The sequence below is a fragment of the Mesitornis unicolor genome, unplaced genomic scaffold (assembly GCF_000695765.1).
Source record: "Mesitornis unicolor isolate BGI_N332 unplaced genomic scaffold, ASM69576v1 scaffold34794, whole genome shotgun sequence".
Taxonomy (NCBI): Eukaryota; Metazoa; Chordata; class Aves; order Mesitornithiformes; family Mesitornithidae; genus Mesitornis; species Mesitornis unicolor.
The window spans coordinates 4,029-23,213 of NW_010178632.1; the positions used below are offsets into that span (position 1 = coordinate 4,029).

General features: G+C 51.2%; 1 protein-coding gene across 1 annotated transcript; it reads right to left on the reverse strand.

The window, feature by feature from the left end:
- Nucleotides 1–785: 785 nt before the first annotated feature.
- FKBP5 (FK506 binding protein 5) lies at nucleotides 786–12,149 on the reverse strand. Its single transcript, XM_010182526.1, has 10 exons — nucleotides 12,035–12,149; nucleotides 10,823–10,967; nucleotides 10,491–10,633; nucleotides 9,526–9,640; nucleotides 5,891–6,047; nucleotides 5,295–5,385; nucleotides 4,272–4,355; nucleotides 3,797–3,982; nucleotides 2,064–2,303; nucleotides 786–893 (listed from the first exon to the last, which is right to left on the reverse strand). Exons 1-10 carry the CDS (start codon nucleotides 12,137–12,139, stop codon nucleotides 786–788), a joined length of 1,374 nt encoding a protein of 457 aa, XP_010180828.1. The 5' UTR covers nucleotides 12,140–12,149.
- Between the last annotated feature and the right edge of the window lie 7,036 nt (nucleotides 12,150–19,185).

Below are 19,185 nucleotides of genomic sequence, written 5' to 3' on the forward strand. Positions count from 1 at the left end.
AAAATAAGCACTAAAACTCCCTTTGAAAGATGGGATCCGAGGGATGGGTGTAGGCCGCGGATCGAGCGCCTGCAGCAGAGGAGCTGGACGGGAGGCTTTGGCTCTCCAAGGAAATAGAAAGCAGCTGCTTCCAAAGAGAAAATTACCCCCCCAAAAAACCAGTGCTTTAAAGGCAAATTACACCCCTGCACCGCGGGGCTGCAGCCGAGGCGATGGAGGAGGCTTCATCCCTCATCCCTGGCGCTGCATCGCGACCCCTTTGGCCACCAGGAGAGAAAACCAGATTTTGCCCCGCAAAACCAGCGAGCACCCATGGGTGAGGGAGGCGCTGGGTGCTCTGGGTACCCTGGGCTCCAGCGCTCGGGGCTGGCCCCGGTGCCGGGTACCAGGAGCCATCTCCCACATCCCAACTCACGGCAATGGGCCCGGGATGCTGCGCCGACAGCCGACACGAAGCCAAGAGAGCCGGGACGAGCTGCCTACGGAAACCTCCCAAGAGCCAAGAGTTTCAATGTATATTTATTGTTTGCTTTCTCTCTTTCTCTCCGGTTAAAAGCTATTTGTTCCACGGGCGGTGGTCCCACGGCGTCCCACCGCTCCCGCTCCGCTCCCAAGTGCGCCCAGGGCGGCGGGACGGGGGTCGTTTTATTCTTTGCGAGACGCTTTTTGCTTCCACGATCACACAAACTGTAAAACAAGCTTTACAAGAAAACACTGGCGAGTCCCGAGTAACCTTTTTCTGCAGGGGCCGAGGGCAGGAGGCTCTCCCTTCCCCTCCTCCTCTATCATACGTGTCCTTCGGCCTCTTCCTCTTCAGCGCCGGGAGTTTTCGGTCCCTTTTCACAAGCTGCTTTCTCTGCTGCTTTTTCGACCCCGGTTTTGCTAGCTGCTTCCTGCAAAAAAACCCAAAACAAACAGAAAATTAAGCACATGGAGGTAGAAAGGAGTGAGGAGGAAGCAGCAAGTGGGTGATGGTGATGCTGGGGATGGGCACAGGCAACCAAGCCTGGCAGGGAAGGGAAAAATCCCCCTGTGGCTCCCTTCTGCTTATGGACCATTGCAGATGGCTCCTGTTTTCTTGGCTTGGGTTAAAACTTAACAGCTCAGTGAGATTTTGAGGGAAATATGGGAATCCCTGGGAATGATGTGACCCACCTGGAGCAGGGCAGTGACACTGAGCAAGCCTGAATGGAGGGATGAGGGGCACAGAGGAGAGGGATGAGGGGCACAGAGGAGAGGGATGAGGGGCACAGAGGAGAGGGATGAGGGGCACAGAGGACAGGGATGAGGGGCACAGAGGACAGGGATGAGGAGATTCAGGACCGAGCCACAGGTGCAGCAGAGCAGCTCTGAGGTGTGGCAAAGCCCCACGCCTGCCCCAGCAGTGACTCTCCCTGTCCCATCCGTCAATGCACCGCGGTGCCAGCAGCCATCAGAGTGGCTCCACTCCCTGTCCCAAACCAGTTACCCCTGCACACTGGTCCCTAGGGTCTCCGCTGGCCACAGCCTCAACCTCCAGGCACTGGTTCAGAAGGGCTCGTACTAAAAATGACCCGCACGGACGGTTTCCAAAGCTGTGTCCTCTCCCGTTACAGGACAGCAGGTTTTGTTCAGAGGAATTTTGGATCAGAGCCTGTTACGAGACAGCGATCTCCCCGTCCAAGCGGAGGAGCAGGCTATTGCCTTACCAGGTTCAGGAAATCCATCCTATCATGTCTCAAAATACCCTTGGCCTTGCCAGAGCCTGGATGACATTTCATTTTACCGGTGACCAGGAGGTCACCGACAGCCACAAGCTGGGAACAGCAAAATTAAGAACAAATGCCAGCCCTGTTATCAGCCCTCAGGAGCTCACACTGCAAATACTTTTACCGATGACCGAGCACCTGATGGCAGTGTCTGTGTAAGAGAGACCAAGGAATAAACCACTTCTCCCCAGTCTATCCCTCCATCCTCAACCTGATCTATAATTTAACTGGTTTTAACCCATCTCTCCTCACCACAAACCTGCCGAGCATCCTTCAGCACAGCTTGCTAGCTGGCCAAAAAAGGGGAACACACACCTTTGCATCCCTCTCCGCAAACTTTGTGAACATGTTGGCATAGATCTTCCGGTCCCGCTCGTTGTGCTCCTTCGTTTTCTTCTGGCAGACGGAGATCTGGGATTTGGCCGCTTTGTTCTGCGGATTCACTTCCAGCACTTTTTGAAAGTCACATTTTGCCAGCTCAAACTCGTTCATCAATAACCTGGCTTCGCCCCTCCGGTACAAGCCCTTCTCGTTGTCCTGGTCCAGTCCCAGCGCCTGCAAACACACAGGTCCCCCTTAGCAACTCAGGGATACCCTGAAGACCCCCTTACAATCGAAGCCTCATTAAATCTGCCAAAATTAGGACAAGTCTCCAGAGCACTTGCATACTTGGCCTGTATTAAAAACAGTGACCAGCAGGTCCAGGGAGGTGATCATCCCCCTGTGCTTGGCACTGGTGAGGCTGCACCTTGAGTGCTGTGTTCAGTTCTGGGCCCCTCACTAGAAGAAGGATGTGGAGATTCTGGAGCGTGTTCAGAGCAGAGCCACAAGGATGGGGAGGGCTCTGGAGAACAAGCCTGATGAGGAGCGGCTGAGGGAACTGGGCTTGTTTAGCCTGGAGAAGAGAAGGCTGAGGGGAGACCTCATCACCACCTACAACTGCCTCAAGGGAGCTTGGAGAGAGGTGGGTGCTGGGCTCTTCTCCCAGGTGATGGGGATAGAACAAGGGGAAACGGCACCAAGCTGTGCCAAGGGAGGTTCAGGTCAGAGATAAGGAAGAAGTTCTTTCCTGAGAGGGTCGTCAGAAGCTGGCACAGGCTGCCCAGGGAGGTGGTGGAGTCACCATCCCTGGATGTGTTTAAGGAGCGGGTAGACGAGGTACTTAGGGATATGGTTTAGGGGGTAGACAGGAACGGTTGGACGTGATGATCTCAGAGGGCTTTTCCAACCAAGCGATTCTGTGATTCTGTGATCTTGCTCAACAAAAATGGACCTGTCTCCATCAGGTCATTAATATGGTTTTGTTATTTCTCCTTGCTTAAAATCCCTTTAAGAATGGCAGAGGGAGCCAAACCCACAGATAAGAAATCAGGTGTAAATGCTCAACTTGATCCCAGAGGAGCAGAGAGAGCTCAGAGACAAGGGAGCTGATGGATTAAATGTGGTTTTGTCTCCCTGCTTTACCAGTGACATTATTTCCCTTTACTACAAGCCACATACACATCTTAGACAGGATTTACCTTTTAGATTAAGACAACCAGCTTTGCTATCTTTCCCATATGCATGATGCTTAAATTTAAGCCTTTTATCAAAGAATTAATAGTTTCCTGACCAAGACAAGGTTGTGGCTCTTTTAGGGATCAGCAAAGTCCCATCCCACCCTTCAATGGACTTGGAGATGTGCTACAGCTCCAGCAGCAACTGCCTCCATCATCCCCAGACCAGCACCCAACGCCTGGATAGACCCAAACAGCATCCTAAGGCTGCTGGTCCATGCAGCATCCATTCACGTGGAGCCAGCTTTGCAAGAAAAGCTGTTGTAAGTGCATGCCCATGGTGGATTTTGAGTCCCAAAAGGCACTTCTGCTCCTGCAATCTCCAAGCAAGCAACATGCACAGAGACCTCGAGGTGCAGAAGTGATGACCCCATCCCAATGCTGCTTGGAAATTGCTTCTTATACAAAAAGAAATCTAAAAAACCCAAAAATTCCCAGTGAAAATATGGATGAGGAGAGGATGCTCCAACCCCTGGGCTCGTGCAGCTCTACCTTATCGCAGCACTCGACGGCTTTGGCGTACTCTCGCAGCTTCAGGTAGCACATGGCCAGGTTGAGGAAGGCGGCCAGCAGGAAGGAGTTGGAAGCTTTGGACTCTTTTTCCGACAAACCGTACTCCATTTCCAGCCAGGACACGATCTTCCCGTACTGAATCACTGCCTGCAGGTATTTGCCTTCCTGGGATGGAGAAAATAAGAAGAGGTTTGAGAAACCCGTGCCAAAACACTCCCAAACCAGGCTGCAAACAGGTCAGGGGTTTTGATGTGGCGCATTAAATAAATAAATGAAGGAAGGAGGATGCTGAATACCTAAAACCACACTGGGGCTTGGCTGGAGCTGCTGTGTGCAGCCCCCATGAAAAGCCAAGTTGGCTCCTCTGACACTGATGACTTCCAAGTTGTGTATCTGATGGTCACCCCAAGTTTATTTCCATCTCCCTTGCTCCGCCATCACCAAATTTACAGACCTTGAAGTACATGGTGCCTTTCTCCTTGACCACAGCCGCCTGCTCCAGCTTCTCCTTGGTGTCCATCTCCCACGACTCCTTGGCCTGCAAAAGAAACGCCCGGAGCGATGCCAGCAGAGCACAGCACCCACTCTCTAGGATTGCTCGTTAATGCTCTCTAGGATTGCTCGTTAACGAGCGGGGCTCATCAGCTTTTTAATTGGAGGGGCTGGGGATGAGGAGACACCCAGAGCACATGTGGAGGTGCAGAGCTGGAGCCCTTTGCAACAGAGAAACCCCTGCCAGGTTTGGGACCTCACCCCGAGCGAGGTGGTTTGTCCACTAAAACCTGCCCTGAGGATAGGGATAAAAAATTAAAGGAAAATTTAAAAAACAGGAAAAAATAACAGGAAAAATTTAAAAAAGGAAAAATAAAGAAAATTTTTTAAAAGGAAAAAGGAAAATTTAAAAAAGGAAAAAGGAAATTAAAAAAAGGAAATTTAAAAACAGGAAATTAAATTAAAAAAGGAAATTAAAAAAAGGAAATTAAAAAAAGGAAAATAAAAAAAGGAAAATAAAAAAAGGAAAATAAAAAAAGGAAAATAAAAAAAGGAAAAAGGAAAAGGAAAAGGAAAATTAAAAAGGAAAAAGAAAAATTAAAAAGGAAAAGGGAAAACTAAAAAGGAAAAGGGAAAATTAAAGAAAGGAAAATTAAAAAAGGAAAATTAAAAAAAAGAAAATTAAAAAAAAGGACAAGGGGAAAACAGGAAAATAAACACAAAGGAAAATAAATACAAGGGAAAAAAAAAAAGAAAGAAAGTACAAAAGGCACAAGGTCAGGAACAAGTAAGAACCAGCCTTGGAGCCCGGCCAGAAAAATAAAACAAAGCACCAGAGAAGAACAAGCGAAGAACACCGAGATCCGTGGTGACGCATCCACTTCAGCTGGGGCCGGGCTGTGGCCACGCCAGGGACAAGGGGTGGCCGCGGCAGAGGGACGGTGTTCCCGTAACCCGGGAGGGACCCGCGTGCTCCTGCCCTCACCTTCTCGAAGCTCTTCAGCGTCACCTCGTACACCAGCTCTGCGTTCGCCTGGATGCCGTATTTCGGCTTCCCCGCCTCGCCAAAGCCGTACCTGAAAGGGAGGGAAAAAAAGGAGTCTTCATTTTAGCAGCGTTTGGCCATAAACACAGACCCAGGTTCCTAATTCTGGTCTCACACCCAGCTCCGTGCCCGCACCTTTCAAACATTTTGGGGCCAGGGTGATGTTATTCTCCATAAGCAAAGATATCTGATAACATACAACGCGTTATATACCAGGAATCATCCTCTCTGCGTGCACCAGATCTCTTTTTATACCGGTTTCTCTCCAGTGTGAGGACCCAGCCCTGGGGATTTCAGGGGAGACGTTTCCCTTTCAGCCACAGGGCTTGGATTTTACCTGATTTTTACCTGTTTACCTGATTTTTAAAGCATTTCAAGATTCCTGACCACACCTCACCAGTCGCTCTTGCCATCCCTGTGGCATTGCTCCCCTGAAGAGCCCCATTTTTGGGATCGCCGTCTTCCCCCAGTGCTAAAACCACCTCGGATGCTGGAAGCTCAAAACCAGACAGCATTGCTGTGAGGATGCTCCTTACCGCGGCCCGAGGTAGAGGATGCACTGCTCTCCCCTCTGCATCTTCTCCAGGGCTTTGTCGATGCCGATGGGGATGTCATGGTCCTCGCCTTCGCCCACCACGAACTTCACATCTTTGCAGTCAAACCTGGTGCCACCACAGAATCCCTCCAGGTGAACTGCAGGAGGAGAGAGGGAAAGGGGTAGGATTGCACCCAGAGCCACCCAAAATGGTGGGCTCCAAAGAAAGCACCTTATAAAGCATCTTATAAGCATCTTTGAAAGCACAGCTCCCAAAATCCAGCAAAGCCTCCAGCCCTGGAAGGGGGAAGACACGGCCTGGGGGCAGCCAAGGAGCCCCTGGTGAGCAGAGAGGGGATGGGGAGGGCTTGGAAACGCTGTCGAAAAGCAAGGACAGGCATATCTCATCTACCCAAGGACCAGACAACAGATAAACATCATGACTAATATGTTCCCCTCGCACTCCACTGCACGAGTCAAGCCTTACTGGAACTGGATCTTGCTCCTGGCCCAGCGCCACGCGGAGTTTATCACGGCGCTTACAAATCTCCTATACGGCACTATACCGCCTTGCCTTCCACCCCGACAACAAGGCCACGTTCCCCTGCCTCTAAGAACTCCGAGTACAAGATCAACATTATTTATCGTTCTTTATTTTTTTTAATCTCCAACCAATAACCGTGCCGTTCCCCAGCCCCAGACGCTGGCAGAAGCGCAGCCGGAGCGGACAGCGGGTACCTGGCACATTCACCACCTGGCACTCCTGGCTGGGTTTCCACAGCAAGATTATTCTGTATTTATTGGATCCTGAAGACGTTTCGGGCTTTGGGGACGGTTTTCTGTTCTTTGCAGGGTACAAAGCATACCCACGCGGGGAGGTATAAAATAAAAGCAATTTCATAAGGTGCTCCTATGTACCGTTAAATAGAAAAGCCAAAATAAACAGAAAACAAAGCTTTTAAGAGGAAAAAATCACGGCAGGCACCACAAACTGTGCTTAAGGGCTTTGCAGCCTGGAAGGACACGAGCTTTACCTTTGCTAGAGAGGAAACACTGCCCGTGCAAGCGCTGCTGAAGGGGAAAGGGGGGGAAGAAAACAACGTTGGGGGCCAGGGGCTGCTCTCAGAGTCCCTCCAGCACCACATGGAGCTGCAGGATAGGACCCCAGCTACTGCAGGGCACCCAGCATCTCAGCCTGGGTGATGGATGTGAGTGCAAGCAGACACCGTGCAGAACCCAGCTGAGAGGGTCCAGGCTCTGTAGGGGATTGCTGCAGCCTGGGCTGAAGGAAACCTCCCCGTCCCTGCCCCATGGACAATTCCCTGCCCTGGGACCTATGGAAAATGCCCGGGCTGAGACGCACGGACCAAGCAGGACCGCAGGCACAGCCCCATCTGTTGGATGGGACACCAAGCTCTGCCCTGTCACCCCCTCCTGCCACCAAAGCCAGGCTGGGACTCAGAGTGGAGGATGCTCAGGTGCTTGCCCGTATCCCAGGACACATCCTGCATCCATTGCTGGTGCGCAGCGGCCACGAGGCTCAGGCTGCTGTGTGCTGACCTGGCTTGGGATAAGAATAAAAGCACAAATCCAGCTCCTCCGGTGCCTTTGCACCACCCAAACCTCAGCTGGTTACTTTCTTAACCATAGGAAAGCAGAAAATTCAGCCTAAACTACAGCACCACGCCACCTCCCTGCGTGTTCCCATCGAGTACCATAATCCCCAACCCCAAAAGCAGCACCACAGCTCTCCCAGGTCTCCCCCCGCCCCCATCCCCAGCAGCAGAGACGGGAAGACCCCACTTGAAAGCAGGACACGAGGGAGGATGCTGCGCTCCTTCCCTTCGGGGATCGCTCCGCTCTATTTTCATCGCACGTAAAACACAGCGGGCAAAGGGGAGGGGGGAAAAGTCTCCGCTCGGGTTTCCAGGAGCAGGTCAGCTGGCTGCAGTCGCTCTTGGATTACAAGGAAAGAGAAAAAAAAACAAGCCGTCGAAGGAACATCACTCCGGTTGCAGCCCTGACTTATTGTTCTCTCGGTGCCTGCAGCGATTTTGTTTTTGAAGAGCTGAGAACAGAGTGTACCGAGTGCGGCTGGCACACGAACTTGATGTGCTGACAGCAATTTGTACTCAGATTAAAAACGGAGGAGGAGGAGGGGTTGGGGGAAAGGTTGTAACAAAAACTGGAATGCCAGATTTTGCCTGCAGCCTGGGTTTTAGGGACCGGAACTGCGAATTCGGCTCTGTAAAAGTTAAAAACCTATAAAAACGCTTTCAAACACCCCGGGTTGGAGATGCTCACTGCTGGAAGCGTGGGTTCTTCCAGCCTAATTCCAGCGGTGATGAACAACCCAAATAAGAGGCTGATCCCCGGGGTCACAGCCTTGTCCTGGGGCGGGCTGCTACGGTGTCCCCAGGTCTGCCATGGTGTCCCCAGAGCCACTCCATGCCCAGCACAGTGCCCACCATAAAAATCACTGCATTTGTTAGAAAAAAATAATAAAATAAATAAAATACAAAGTCTATTTGCACCCAAAACGCTCACTGCAAGGCTGCCCAGTGCTGCTTCTCCTCATCCTCTCTCACAGGGACATATTTAAGGGTCTCTGGCCCCTGGATGTATAGGGTGGCAGAGGTTAAAATGAATGAAACGCCCCAGGAATGGGTGGCTGAGGCCGGATCAGCGCCGTGTTCCCCATCTCTGCCCTGCAAGCAGCGCTGGTTACGCAAGGCTGCCTCGGAGGGCATTAATCTCCATTATTCTGACCACGCGTGTGCTCACGCTTGCAGCGTTTGCTCTGACGGCCGTTTTTGTTTGACACGGATAAAGCAACAGCAGGCTTTGGGGACACATCAGGCCCACGAAAAGCCGCATTATTTGGCTCCTTAAGTCTTTCCACAGAGATAATTCCTGGCTGGTGCCTCCCCTAGCCCTGCCTCAGCCCCCTCCTGAGCCATCAAAGCATCCTCACGCTCAAGAAAACCTCGAGCTGCAAAGGGAACAGCCACAGAGGGACCAGGGCTCTCCTCATCCTCCACACTGGGCACGGTGCTGCCTCTAACGCCCTCAGACCTCATCAAATCAAGAGGAAAGCTGGATCGGTGCTGATTTCAATTATATTTAGTCTTTTAGTTTAACCTTTGGGGTAGCAGAGCCAGCTTGAAGCTCGGCTCATGGCTGGTCCCCAGCTATGATGCTCGCTGCGGGAGAGGCAGACAGTTGAGTCTGAGTCAAAAACTCATTTTTCCTTAAAAAGAAGCCTCGTTAGAAGTTCGAGGCGCTGAGCTTTATGAGCTGTCACAGCTCGGATCCAATTTCTCCTTCGCTAAAGGGAGTTAATCTTCTCATACGGGAGCTCTGAAAAGGAGAAATTAAATGCCTCCCGTACGATGTGAGCTGTGTCTGGGGCCGAGTGGTTCTTGGGAAGGACAAAACAAACCCTGGAGCAGCATCCCCGGGCAGAGAGCCCCTCTCCATCCCATCCAGCCTAAGGATGGGTGTAAATGCATCCCAGCACGATGCACGGCCACCTACAACCAGCGCCAGCTCCTCCTTGCTTGGGAGAAGAAAGCGGGGCTGTGCTGGGGCAAGTTGACCCCTCCAGGCCCCTCCCATGAAGGGACCACCACTCACTTTCCACCGTGGCACCTTCGTTAGGGTTGGAGTAACCTTCTCCCTTCCTCTTGATCCTCCGGATTATCCCTCCGTCCTCAAACAAGTCCTCGCCTTTGAAGTCGAGCAGCTCAACCTACAAAACAAACAGAACGAAAATAATGAAGACAAGGTGGGCAGAGCTCAGGGAGGTGGGGAAGGAGAGGAGAAAAACAACAGAGAAGCCACAAAGCAGCAGTTCATCCTCCGGCTGCAGAGCCAAGCCAGCTAATTCTCCATTCAGCTGACGAGCAGAAGTTGCCCATAAAAGCTAGCTCCAAGCCACAGCATAATACACCCGATTTATTAGAAATTGGGACACATCCAGTACCTGAAGCATAACACAAAGTAACAGCAAAAATAAGTTTATTAAGCCCTTAAGGGCACAACACGGCCGGTGCTGGGAGATGCTGTGAAAGCTGCCTGGGACCAGCGTGGGCAGGAGTTTCCCCTTCGTTCTCCGATGGGACCAGCTCTGACCCACGGCTTAGTCACCGCTCGATTTGGATGGACTAAGCCTTAATTTAGGACAGATCCATTCCTCCCACCCCACTGCCTTGTCCCAGCGAGCCCTGCCCAGCGAGGACACCACGCCAAAACCTTGGCTTTCCTGCTGCCCCACGGCACTAATGGGTTTTTAGCACCCGGAGGCATTTCTCAGCCGCTTCCTCCTTCCCAAGTGCATTTTTAAACCAGGAATCTGCCCGCTCCACCCCCCGGCACTGGGGCTCTCCCCAGACAGAGTTTCAGTCCCAGCCTCTCCAGCTCAGACACAATTTCTGAGAAAACCCTGGCAGCGGTTCCTGGAGCCGAGGGACACGTTTCAGGAATCCAAGCTGGTTTTTCTGTTGTTTTTGGGCTGGGTTTTTTTAATTTCTGAGCTGGCTGGCAGGGCAGAGAGGGAGCGAGCGAGCTCATCCACGCGCAGGCTGGCCGGCGTGACTTGCCTCGAAAAAGAGGGTGGCGTTGGAGGGGATTTTGGGGGCGCTGCCAGCGGAGCCGTAGGCGTACTCGGGTTTACAGAGCAAGTAGCAGATCTCTCCTTTCCTCATGGTAGCAACCCCGATGTCCCACGCTTTGATTACCTGGCCTGGGAGAGAGGGAGATGTCAGGCAGCGCAGAAAACACCCAGCCTGGGTGCTGTAAGAATGACACCCCCAACAAAATGGTGAGAAGCCACTTAAAGCAGGGCATCCCATCCCTCCAGGACCATCCCATCCCATTCAGGAGCACCCCACCCTTGAGCATCCCCATGGATGGACCCCCCGGACCGGCTCACCCTTGCCCAGGCTGAAGACAAAGGGTTCATTGCGATCGCGGCTGGAGTCGAATTTTTTGCCGTTGGCCAGTTTGCCTTTGTAGTGGACGTAAACCTTGTCCCCTATCATGGGGGTCTCATCTTCGCTGCCGGGTCGCTTAATGATCTGAGGGAGAGAAATCACCCATGAGAAAGGAGGCCATGGGACAGCTACGGATGCATATGGAGAGATACATAGATATATATATAGATATACACACACACACGCATGCATATATACAAAAATATATATAAACATATGCATATATATAAAAATATGTATATACATGCATATATAAATATATCTACACATGCATATATATAAAGATACGCATATACATGCATGCATATGTAAGTATATACATGCATGCATATGTATGTAAGTATATACACACAAGCATATGTATATAAATATATACACACATGCAGAGATATATATATATAAATAAAAATATATACACATATGCATTAACAGCCCAGTGCTGCTCAAACCCAAAAGAAGGCTCAAGGGGGAGTCATTCAATTTGTCCTCCCATCAGCCCCTAAAAATAAACCCCAAAGCGGAGCCACGGCGACGGAGCGGGCCAGGGCTGGGAGCAGAGACCTGCCCGTCCTTTGCGGAGGTGTCTGGATAAACACCGCGGCTCGAAACCTGAAGCAAAGGCAATTACGTTCGCTTTCAGCCCGTACACACTTTACTCGCAGGGGTGTGTCATTTCACTACTCGCTTCTTGTCAACACTTCTTTCTTTTTTTTTTCTTTTTTGAATGCTACAGCCTGGAACAAGCAGTTCCCGAGCTGAGGATGGAGCAGGGGAGGATGCTATTCTTAGAGGAAAGGTCCTATTCAACTGGAGAAGAGCAAGCGCCGGGGAGCAGAACTATCCAGAAAGGGCCCTGCATGTGAAGAAGGGGCTGTGGATCAGGCTGGATGACCTCAGTAACACGCTCTTTCTAACGTCTCTGAGTCACACACAAAAATGCTTTGCGGATTTTACAGCTAATAATCTGATTAGGAACACAATAGCAGCGAAATTCATCGAGCAGCCTGAACCCATCAGTCCCAAACACCACCCCATCCTTCTTTATTCCAGGGGATAATCATCTCCTTCGCCTTTCCATTTCAAATAAAAGTCAGTTCCTACAGCCCCATGACCCCAAAAAAGGCAAGACCCTCGTGGCAGCCCCCCCTCACCTTCAGGACCCCTCGGTCTTGAGCTGGTGTGATGTCCTCCCCCCGCTCGGCGAGAGCCGCTGCCTGCACCTCGCCCTCGCTCTTGGTGGCCTCATCAGTGGTCATGGTCTCCTGGCATGGACCTGTGGAGACACAGAGAGCGCCCCGTCAGGGCCACGGGAGGCGGTGGAAGAGGAAAGGGTTAAAGAAAACGAGCAGCGGTCTCTGCCGCTGGCCTGGGCAGGAAGCTTCAAGCACATCTTGAGTGTGCAGAGCGGAAAATCCGTCCCTGGGGCCACCCCGGCTCTGTTGAACCACAGGGCGCAGGAAACCCTGGTGTGCAACACCAGCTGTCCTCAATGCCTGGGGACAGGGGACGGCCCCACGGCTTTGGTTGGCCACAGCGACAGGGATGCTCATGGAGACCCCAGCCTTCACCTCCATCCCTGGGGCAGCGTTGCCCTGGGAGGCTCCCCCAGCAAGGGTTTTACCCAAAAAAGCACCACCAGGTAATGCAGACGTGAAGCACCAGTAGACATCGAGGGAAGCAGCAAAGCAAGGAGAGATGAAAGTGCTCATGGGCAAGAAGCAAAGGGCTGGTGGCCGCCAAGCTTCACCCAGCCCTTCATGCTCATGTCAAGGCGGGCACCTCTTGCGTATGGGTGTTAGAAATAAGTTCACCAGGCTCGCATTTGCCATCTGAGTTAATTTACAAGGTTATTTTCCACAAGGAATTTGTCAGAGACTCTGTTATTCAGAAAGCAGCACCTCAACCCCAGGCACACCTCCCTTTCTCTTCCTCACCAAGAACACCCCAAAAATTGAGACCAAGCTCCAAGGCTCAGGCAAAGCAAAGCATCGCCCTGCACGGAAAGACCTGAACACACAGCAAGCATCTTCTCTAAAAACTAAAGCAAACCCAACAGCAAAGGAATCCCAACTATTTGGGTGGATAAAGAGAAAAATCACAGCAAGACTCTAAGAAGTTGAGGGGGTTTTTGAGCAAACGGCTGGAGCACCACGCTCCCAACGTCACTGCACGAGCAGCCGAGTGCCAGAAAAGCCACGTTTTTCGTCAAACGCAGACTTTCCAGTAGTGCCTGGTGAAAAAGAGAATTGCTTACGGTTTAAAAAACACATTTCCTGATGATTTCCTTCAGACCGTAAGGCTATTTCGGTAGCCGCACTGCTGGGCGACACGTAATCAAGGAAACATGTGACGGAGAATTAGAAAGCAAGGGGTTTTTTAAGACATAAACCAGATCTATTAAAGTCCCTTTAATTGCGAAACTTTCCCACAGGCTTTGGTGTGGAAGCTGACGTTAACCAGGAGGGGGAATCTTTCATTCGGGGGATTCAAAAAAGAGCAAAGAAAGGATGTTTTCAGCTCCAAGGGGAGATAAGGCACAGTGCGAGAAGAGTTGCGCTTCTCGCACCCGGGTGGAAAGGGAAGAGCTGGAGCCCGGCCCCAACGGCACAGGAAGCCACCGAGACACAAAGAGCCCTGCAATGGAAGAAGCAAAGTGAAAAATAAGGAAACTACTTGCTGCAATGCTCAATTATCACAGTCTTGGGGGTAATATTTAATGAGATTTGGCATCCGCTCCCTTTCCCCTGCTCTGCTGATGGGAACATCTAAAAAAACGCTAATAAAAAGCAACTTTGGTGGTGAAACTCATCATCTCGTGGGTATTTATACATCAGAAAACATGCCATCGGTTACTTTGGAAGAAATTCTTTACGATGAGGGTGTGGAGGCACTGGAGCAGCGGTTGATGCCCCATCCCTGGAGATATTCAAGGTCAGGTTGGATGGGGCTTGGAGCAACCTCACGGAGTTGAAGATGTCCATGCTTATTGCAAGGGGAGTGGACTGGATGACCTTTGAAGTTCTCTTTCAACCCAAAATACTCTATGATTCGGGCGCTGAGATGGTCTCCATGCCACCATGGACCACACTGCCCTGCCACCACCACGGCCATCCTCTTGGAGACGAGCGAGGAGGTGGTGATACCCATCAGACAGGGGCATGTCACCAGCACCATGCAGCACCAGGGATGCAGCATCCATAACCCATTTATTAACTGCTGGAGAGAGTCCAGCGTAGGGCTACAAAGATGATCAAGGGAGTGGAGCATCTCCCTTCTGAGGAGCGGCTGAGGGAGCTGGGGCTCTTTAGTTTGCAGAAGAGGAGACTGAGGGGAGACCTCATTCATGTTTAGAAATATTTAAAGGGTGAGTGTCACGAGGATGGAGCCAGGCTCTTCTCGGTGACAAACAATGATAGGACAAGGGGTAACGGACACAAACTGGAACACAGGAGGTTCCACTTCAATTGGAGAAGAAACTTCTTCTCAGTGAGGGTGACAGAGCCCTGGCCCAGGCTGCCCAGAGAGGTTGTGGAGTCTCCTTCTCTGCAGACATTCAAAACCCGCCTGGACGCCTTCCTGTGTAACCTCATCTGGGTGTTCCTGCTCCGGCAGGGGGATTGGACTGGGTGAGCTTTGGAGGTCCCTTCCAGTCCCTAACGTTCTGTGATTCTGTGATTCTGTGATTTATTAAGGACCAGGAGGAGCCCAAAAAGGGGAGCAGCTTGCAAAAGAAGTGCCACCTCCCAGTGCAGAACCTCCCGAGGTCCACAACACCAAGCAGCCACTGCTGGGATGCAGAAGAGACAGATGGGGAGTTGCTGGCTCCGGCTCGCCGATTGCTAAATCCCACCAAGAGACATCTAAAAATACATCATACGCATCCTTCTCATTATTTTTTCTTCGTAAGCAATTAGTGGAGTCATCCAGGGAAGCTGGCCAAGGCGAGCGGGAGGGGAGACGCTCTGCGTCAGCAGCAGTGGGAGGGATAGAGCCCACAAGACCGGTTATTAAGATGTGGTCCATGTTATGAAAGAGCTCGAGGCTCCTCCGTCCAGAGAAAACGGCTCCAACTAGGTTAGAGAAAAGACTGCGCCGCTCCCGCTTATCTCTGGCTTGGAGCGACAGGAGGAGGTTGGCTGGGGACCAAAATCCCAATTAATGGGAAACAAAGAGTTGTAGGGGCAAAAAAGAAATCTGTTACTCCCTGAGATTTAAATATCAGGGAGCTGGGGACCGTCGCCAAGAGCTGGAGGTGTCAGAGCCTGAATCTTCTCTTTGTGGATATAGGGAGGGGCTTCATTAATTAATTACCCTGTGCAAAAACCTCTGGGTGTTTCGAACACCCCAAACTGAACTTTGTAGGTCTGGAAATGAAGCCAGGGTACAGCACCCCTCGTCCTCCCAACACCCCCACTGCTTCGGTTCCCTGGGGTGCAGGGGAGAGGATGGAGAAGGGTTGAACATCCCCCCCTGGCTTGGGGGTCCTGCTCCACCACTGAAAGGCCACTGAGAGGGAAGGGATTTCCGTGCACTGAGACTAAAAGAGATGGGAAGGTGGGTAAAAAAATCCAGAGCACACCCCAGGAAAGGTGTATACACATGACAGGACAGTTTTGCTCAACTTGGAGCCGTTTTCCACAGCTTGGTTCTTCCCATTCCTAAGCAGAGCCCCTCACAAGAGCCTATAAACCCCAAAAAACCTCTCTGCTCAAGCTCCAAGCCCAACACCGGGGTCTGGTCCTTGTCTCCAGTCACCACCCAGGCCATCGTGGCTGGGCATGGGGTTGTCCCGCAGCCGTGGGGACTTGGAGCTGCCACCTCCGCTCTCCTCAGGCCCTGCCAAAGGGCAAAGTTATCACTCACTGCTAAGGGAAAAGGTTTGGGGTTTTCACTTGTTTGCTATTAACCAGTCCCTGCTCTACCGGGTGATCCAAAAATTCAGCGTAGCCGTTTAATCTGTAATTTGAGAGCTATAATAAACAAGCTTTAAAGTCCAGAGGTCGCGACATCTGGACACAATCTCTCCTTCAAGTGCAACGCTTTCAGCGTTAATTAATACGAAGTACACGAAAACAGCCTCTAGCTGAGCAAACAAGGAGCTCAGGAGACTCCTACACGTGCACAACGCGTGCTTCACCCAAACCAGCACAGCCCAAACTACAGCACCGGTGTACGACTGTTGTCAACCCCAATAAATGAACATAAACTCCTCGAATTCCTCAAAAGCAGCAACAGCTGCAGCTTTCCTTCTTGAAAATCTGCTGCTTCCCCCAACGCTGTCCTGCACCCTGGCATAAGCAGTTGTAAATATTATTTATCCCTTCTCCAGATGGAGAGCGGCATCACTGATGCTCACAAGCAAACGATGCCCATGAGCAACGAAGCCACAACGGGTGCCCACGAGCAATTAAGCTGCAGTTGATGCCCATGAGTAATTAAACCACCCGCAGCGGGCGCAGGGTGCACGGGCAGAGCACCCAACACAGCCAGGCAAAGCCACAGCTCTGTCCCTGATTTCAGCACCCCCGTACAACCAGACATTAATCCAGCTGCTGCTTCAGAAAAATACACTCTGTGCTGGTTTTGTCCGTTTTCTTTAAAAGCGGCTACGACAAAAGGCTTTTTTTTCCCCTCTCTTTTTAAGCTGTGCAGTGGCTGGTGTCTTCCTCACCTTCATTTCCGAGCCCTGGGTGTTTTTCAGGCTCACAGACACACGCTCGTGGCAAACCAGATGGCTGTGACCTGCAACGGGAGCATCTCGAAGCCCTTTTCCCCTCCACACACGCCTTTGAGACACCAAAACCGCTGCTCCGGGAGGATGCACGCCGTACAACACCAGCCCGCGCTGCGCAGAAATCCACCCCATAAAAACAACCCATTTATTTTTACAATCCCTGCTCGGCGCGGATGTTGTTATCTTCCAGCCTAGAGAAATATGAGAAAATTGGGAGCGGGGAATGGGATGCAGATGGTCGACCCCGGGCTGAGGACAGACAGGTATCACACATGCTAGGGTTTCACCAAGCACACGATCCCGAGCCACGTTTCCTAGAAATCGGCATACCAGGAATTTGCCAGCTCCAAATGGAAACTTCACGTCGCAGATCCCTCCCGGAGGCTCGCGGGAGGGGAAAGGGGGAGAGAAAAGCTGAGGAAGGTTTGGAGGGGTCTCACCTCGCCACCATGCGATCGCTGGAGAAGGTTTGAAGGTCCAAGGAGGAGGGTCCTGGGAGGTGCCCACCCAGGGACACGGTGGGGATTTCACACAAATAGCTGGTAAGAAAAGGAAAACAACATTAAAAATAAATAATAAAATGAAATGGAATAACACGTGCTTTATTCTCGAGCAGGATTTAAGAAGAAAGGAGAAGTGAGATGGTGGTTTTCAGCCACAGACCATGCTCCATCATGGTCAAAAAGGGGTGATGAGACCATGGATGCCTCCCACGGCAGCTCCTCCGCTCCCCGCAGCCACGGGGATGCTTTGACTCCCTGTTTCCATCAGACAGCATTTAGCATCTCACCATCAGCTTGGAAAAAAACAAGAAAAGGGAAAAAAAACATAAAGGCAATACTCTGTCCAACTTTTTTATTGACCATTGCTGAAAGTCAGGATGGAAGTTAACAGGATGGAAAAACAAGAGCTGACAGCGCTGGGGTTTGGTTTTTCAGACCCGCTTTGCACAAAGCGCTTTCAGTTCCACCGCACCACAACAGCCCCAAAAGCTTCGGATTGCAACACGGGAGGGAGTTTCTTTAAAATGCAAAGGTCAAGCTACAAAACAACGAATTTAAATGCACGGGGGGGAGATGTGGGGCTCCAAATCCCGGCCGGCCTCACCCCAAATCCCAGCCCTCGAATCAGGCAGCAGCACAGGGACGCCCCTTCATCCTCCATCCCCAGCACACCCACCGACAGATAACGAAGAACAACCCAATTAGCGCAGCTGCTGGGCTCTCTCCGTTGTCCCACCGTGGTTTTGCTTCCCTCTCGATCAAGCAAACTATTTTTTATATAAAATACCTACTTACTGCGTGAACTGTCCCCGTGCAGCGGGAGAGGGGCAGACCGGAGCACTGATTTTCCCTGGACCACGGTGTTTTAGGACCCCTGCAATGGCAGCCTGAGGAGCAGAGACGCAGGGAGACGGTGTTTGAGTTGGTAAGAAATTAAAATTGAGATTTTAACTTAATAAAATTGGGGAAATACGACCTTCTTAAGCTCAACAAGGCAGCACCACGTAATCCTCAGCGTCATCCCAACACATAAGGATGCACCCAGACATCGAGTGCCATTTCTCACACTCACATATCACAGCTTAAATTTAAAAAAAAATCAATTTTTAAAACAAATCCTGGCCACTTGACTTCCCCAAATTTTAATTAAGGAGACTAATCAGAAATTGCAGATAGCACCAGCAGAACAAGACTGACATGGATCGATTCACTTGCCGGTGTGCATGATGTGCAAGCAGCTGACATCCAGCGGGCCACTCACGGCAACTTGAATTCAACCAAACAAAAACCCAACCCCAATATGCAAACAGCGCTGCTTTAATTAACCAGCACCCTAACGAACCTCCATCACCCCCAGGCTGACCCGTGACTCACCAGGGACTGAACTCCCTGCTCTCCTTCACCCACAGGTTAACTCCCTCTGCCCACAGACCCCAGTACATCCCAGTATCCCCCCAGAGCATCCCAGTGCCACCCCGGAGCGGGACGCAGCCGAGGAGCAGAAGGTACTGGTGCCATCAACAGATGAGCAGCAGCAATAGAAGGATTTTAAGCAATTAAGAGAATAACGAAGGGAGAAAAGCAAACCACTGCGTGCAGCTAACTTCAACACGACGGTACGTGCTCCCGTCACACTTCCTCCGTCATTTTGCCTGGCGAATAATTTTCAGCTTCTGAAGTGGTTTTAGCGAAGATCCAAGTCATAACTATTTAGTTTGAAATCTGTTGAACAGGAGCCTGCCCTCCAGTTTCAGCCGGAGCGAGAGGAACAAGTGAGCAGGACGGCGCAACGCTCCCTGCCAGAATAAATATTTCGACAGAAAGCAAGATGGGTTCAGCCTGTCCGCATCTCCCCGGAGCGCACCCACGGCGGCGACCGGCAAAACACTTCAAAAAGGGCTTTTTTCCCCCCCAATTTACAGTATCTTTTAAAATCTGGCTCTTTCGCTGGTTATCTAGCAAGGCATCGGCGAGGAAATACCTGCTCAGAGGGGGTTTTTTCCAGGTTGCTTCAAAATAAGAAATCACAGGGAGGAAAAAATAATAGATACATCTCTATTTTTAT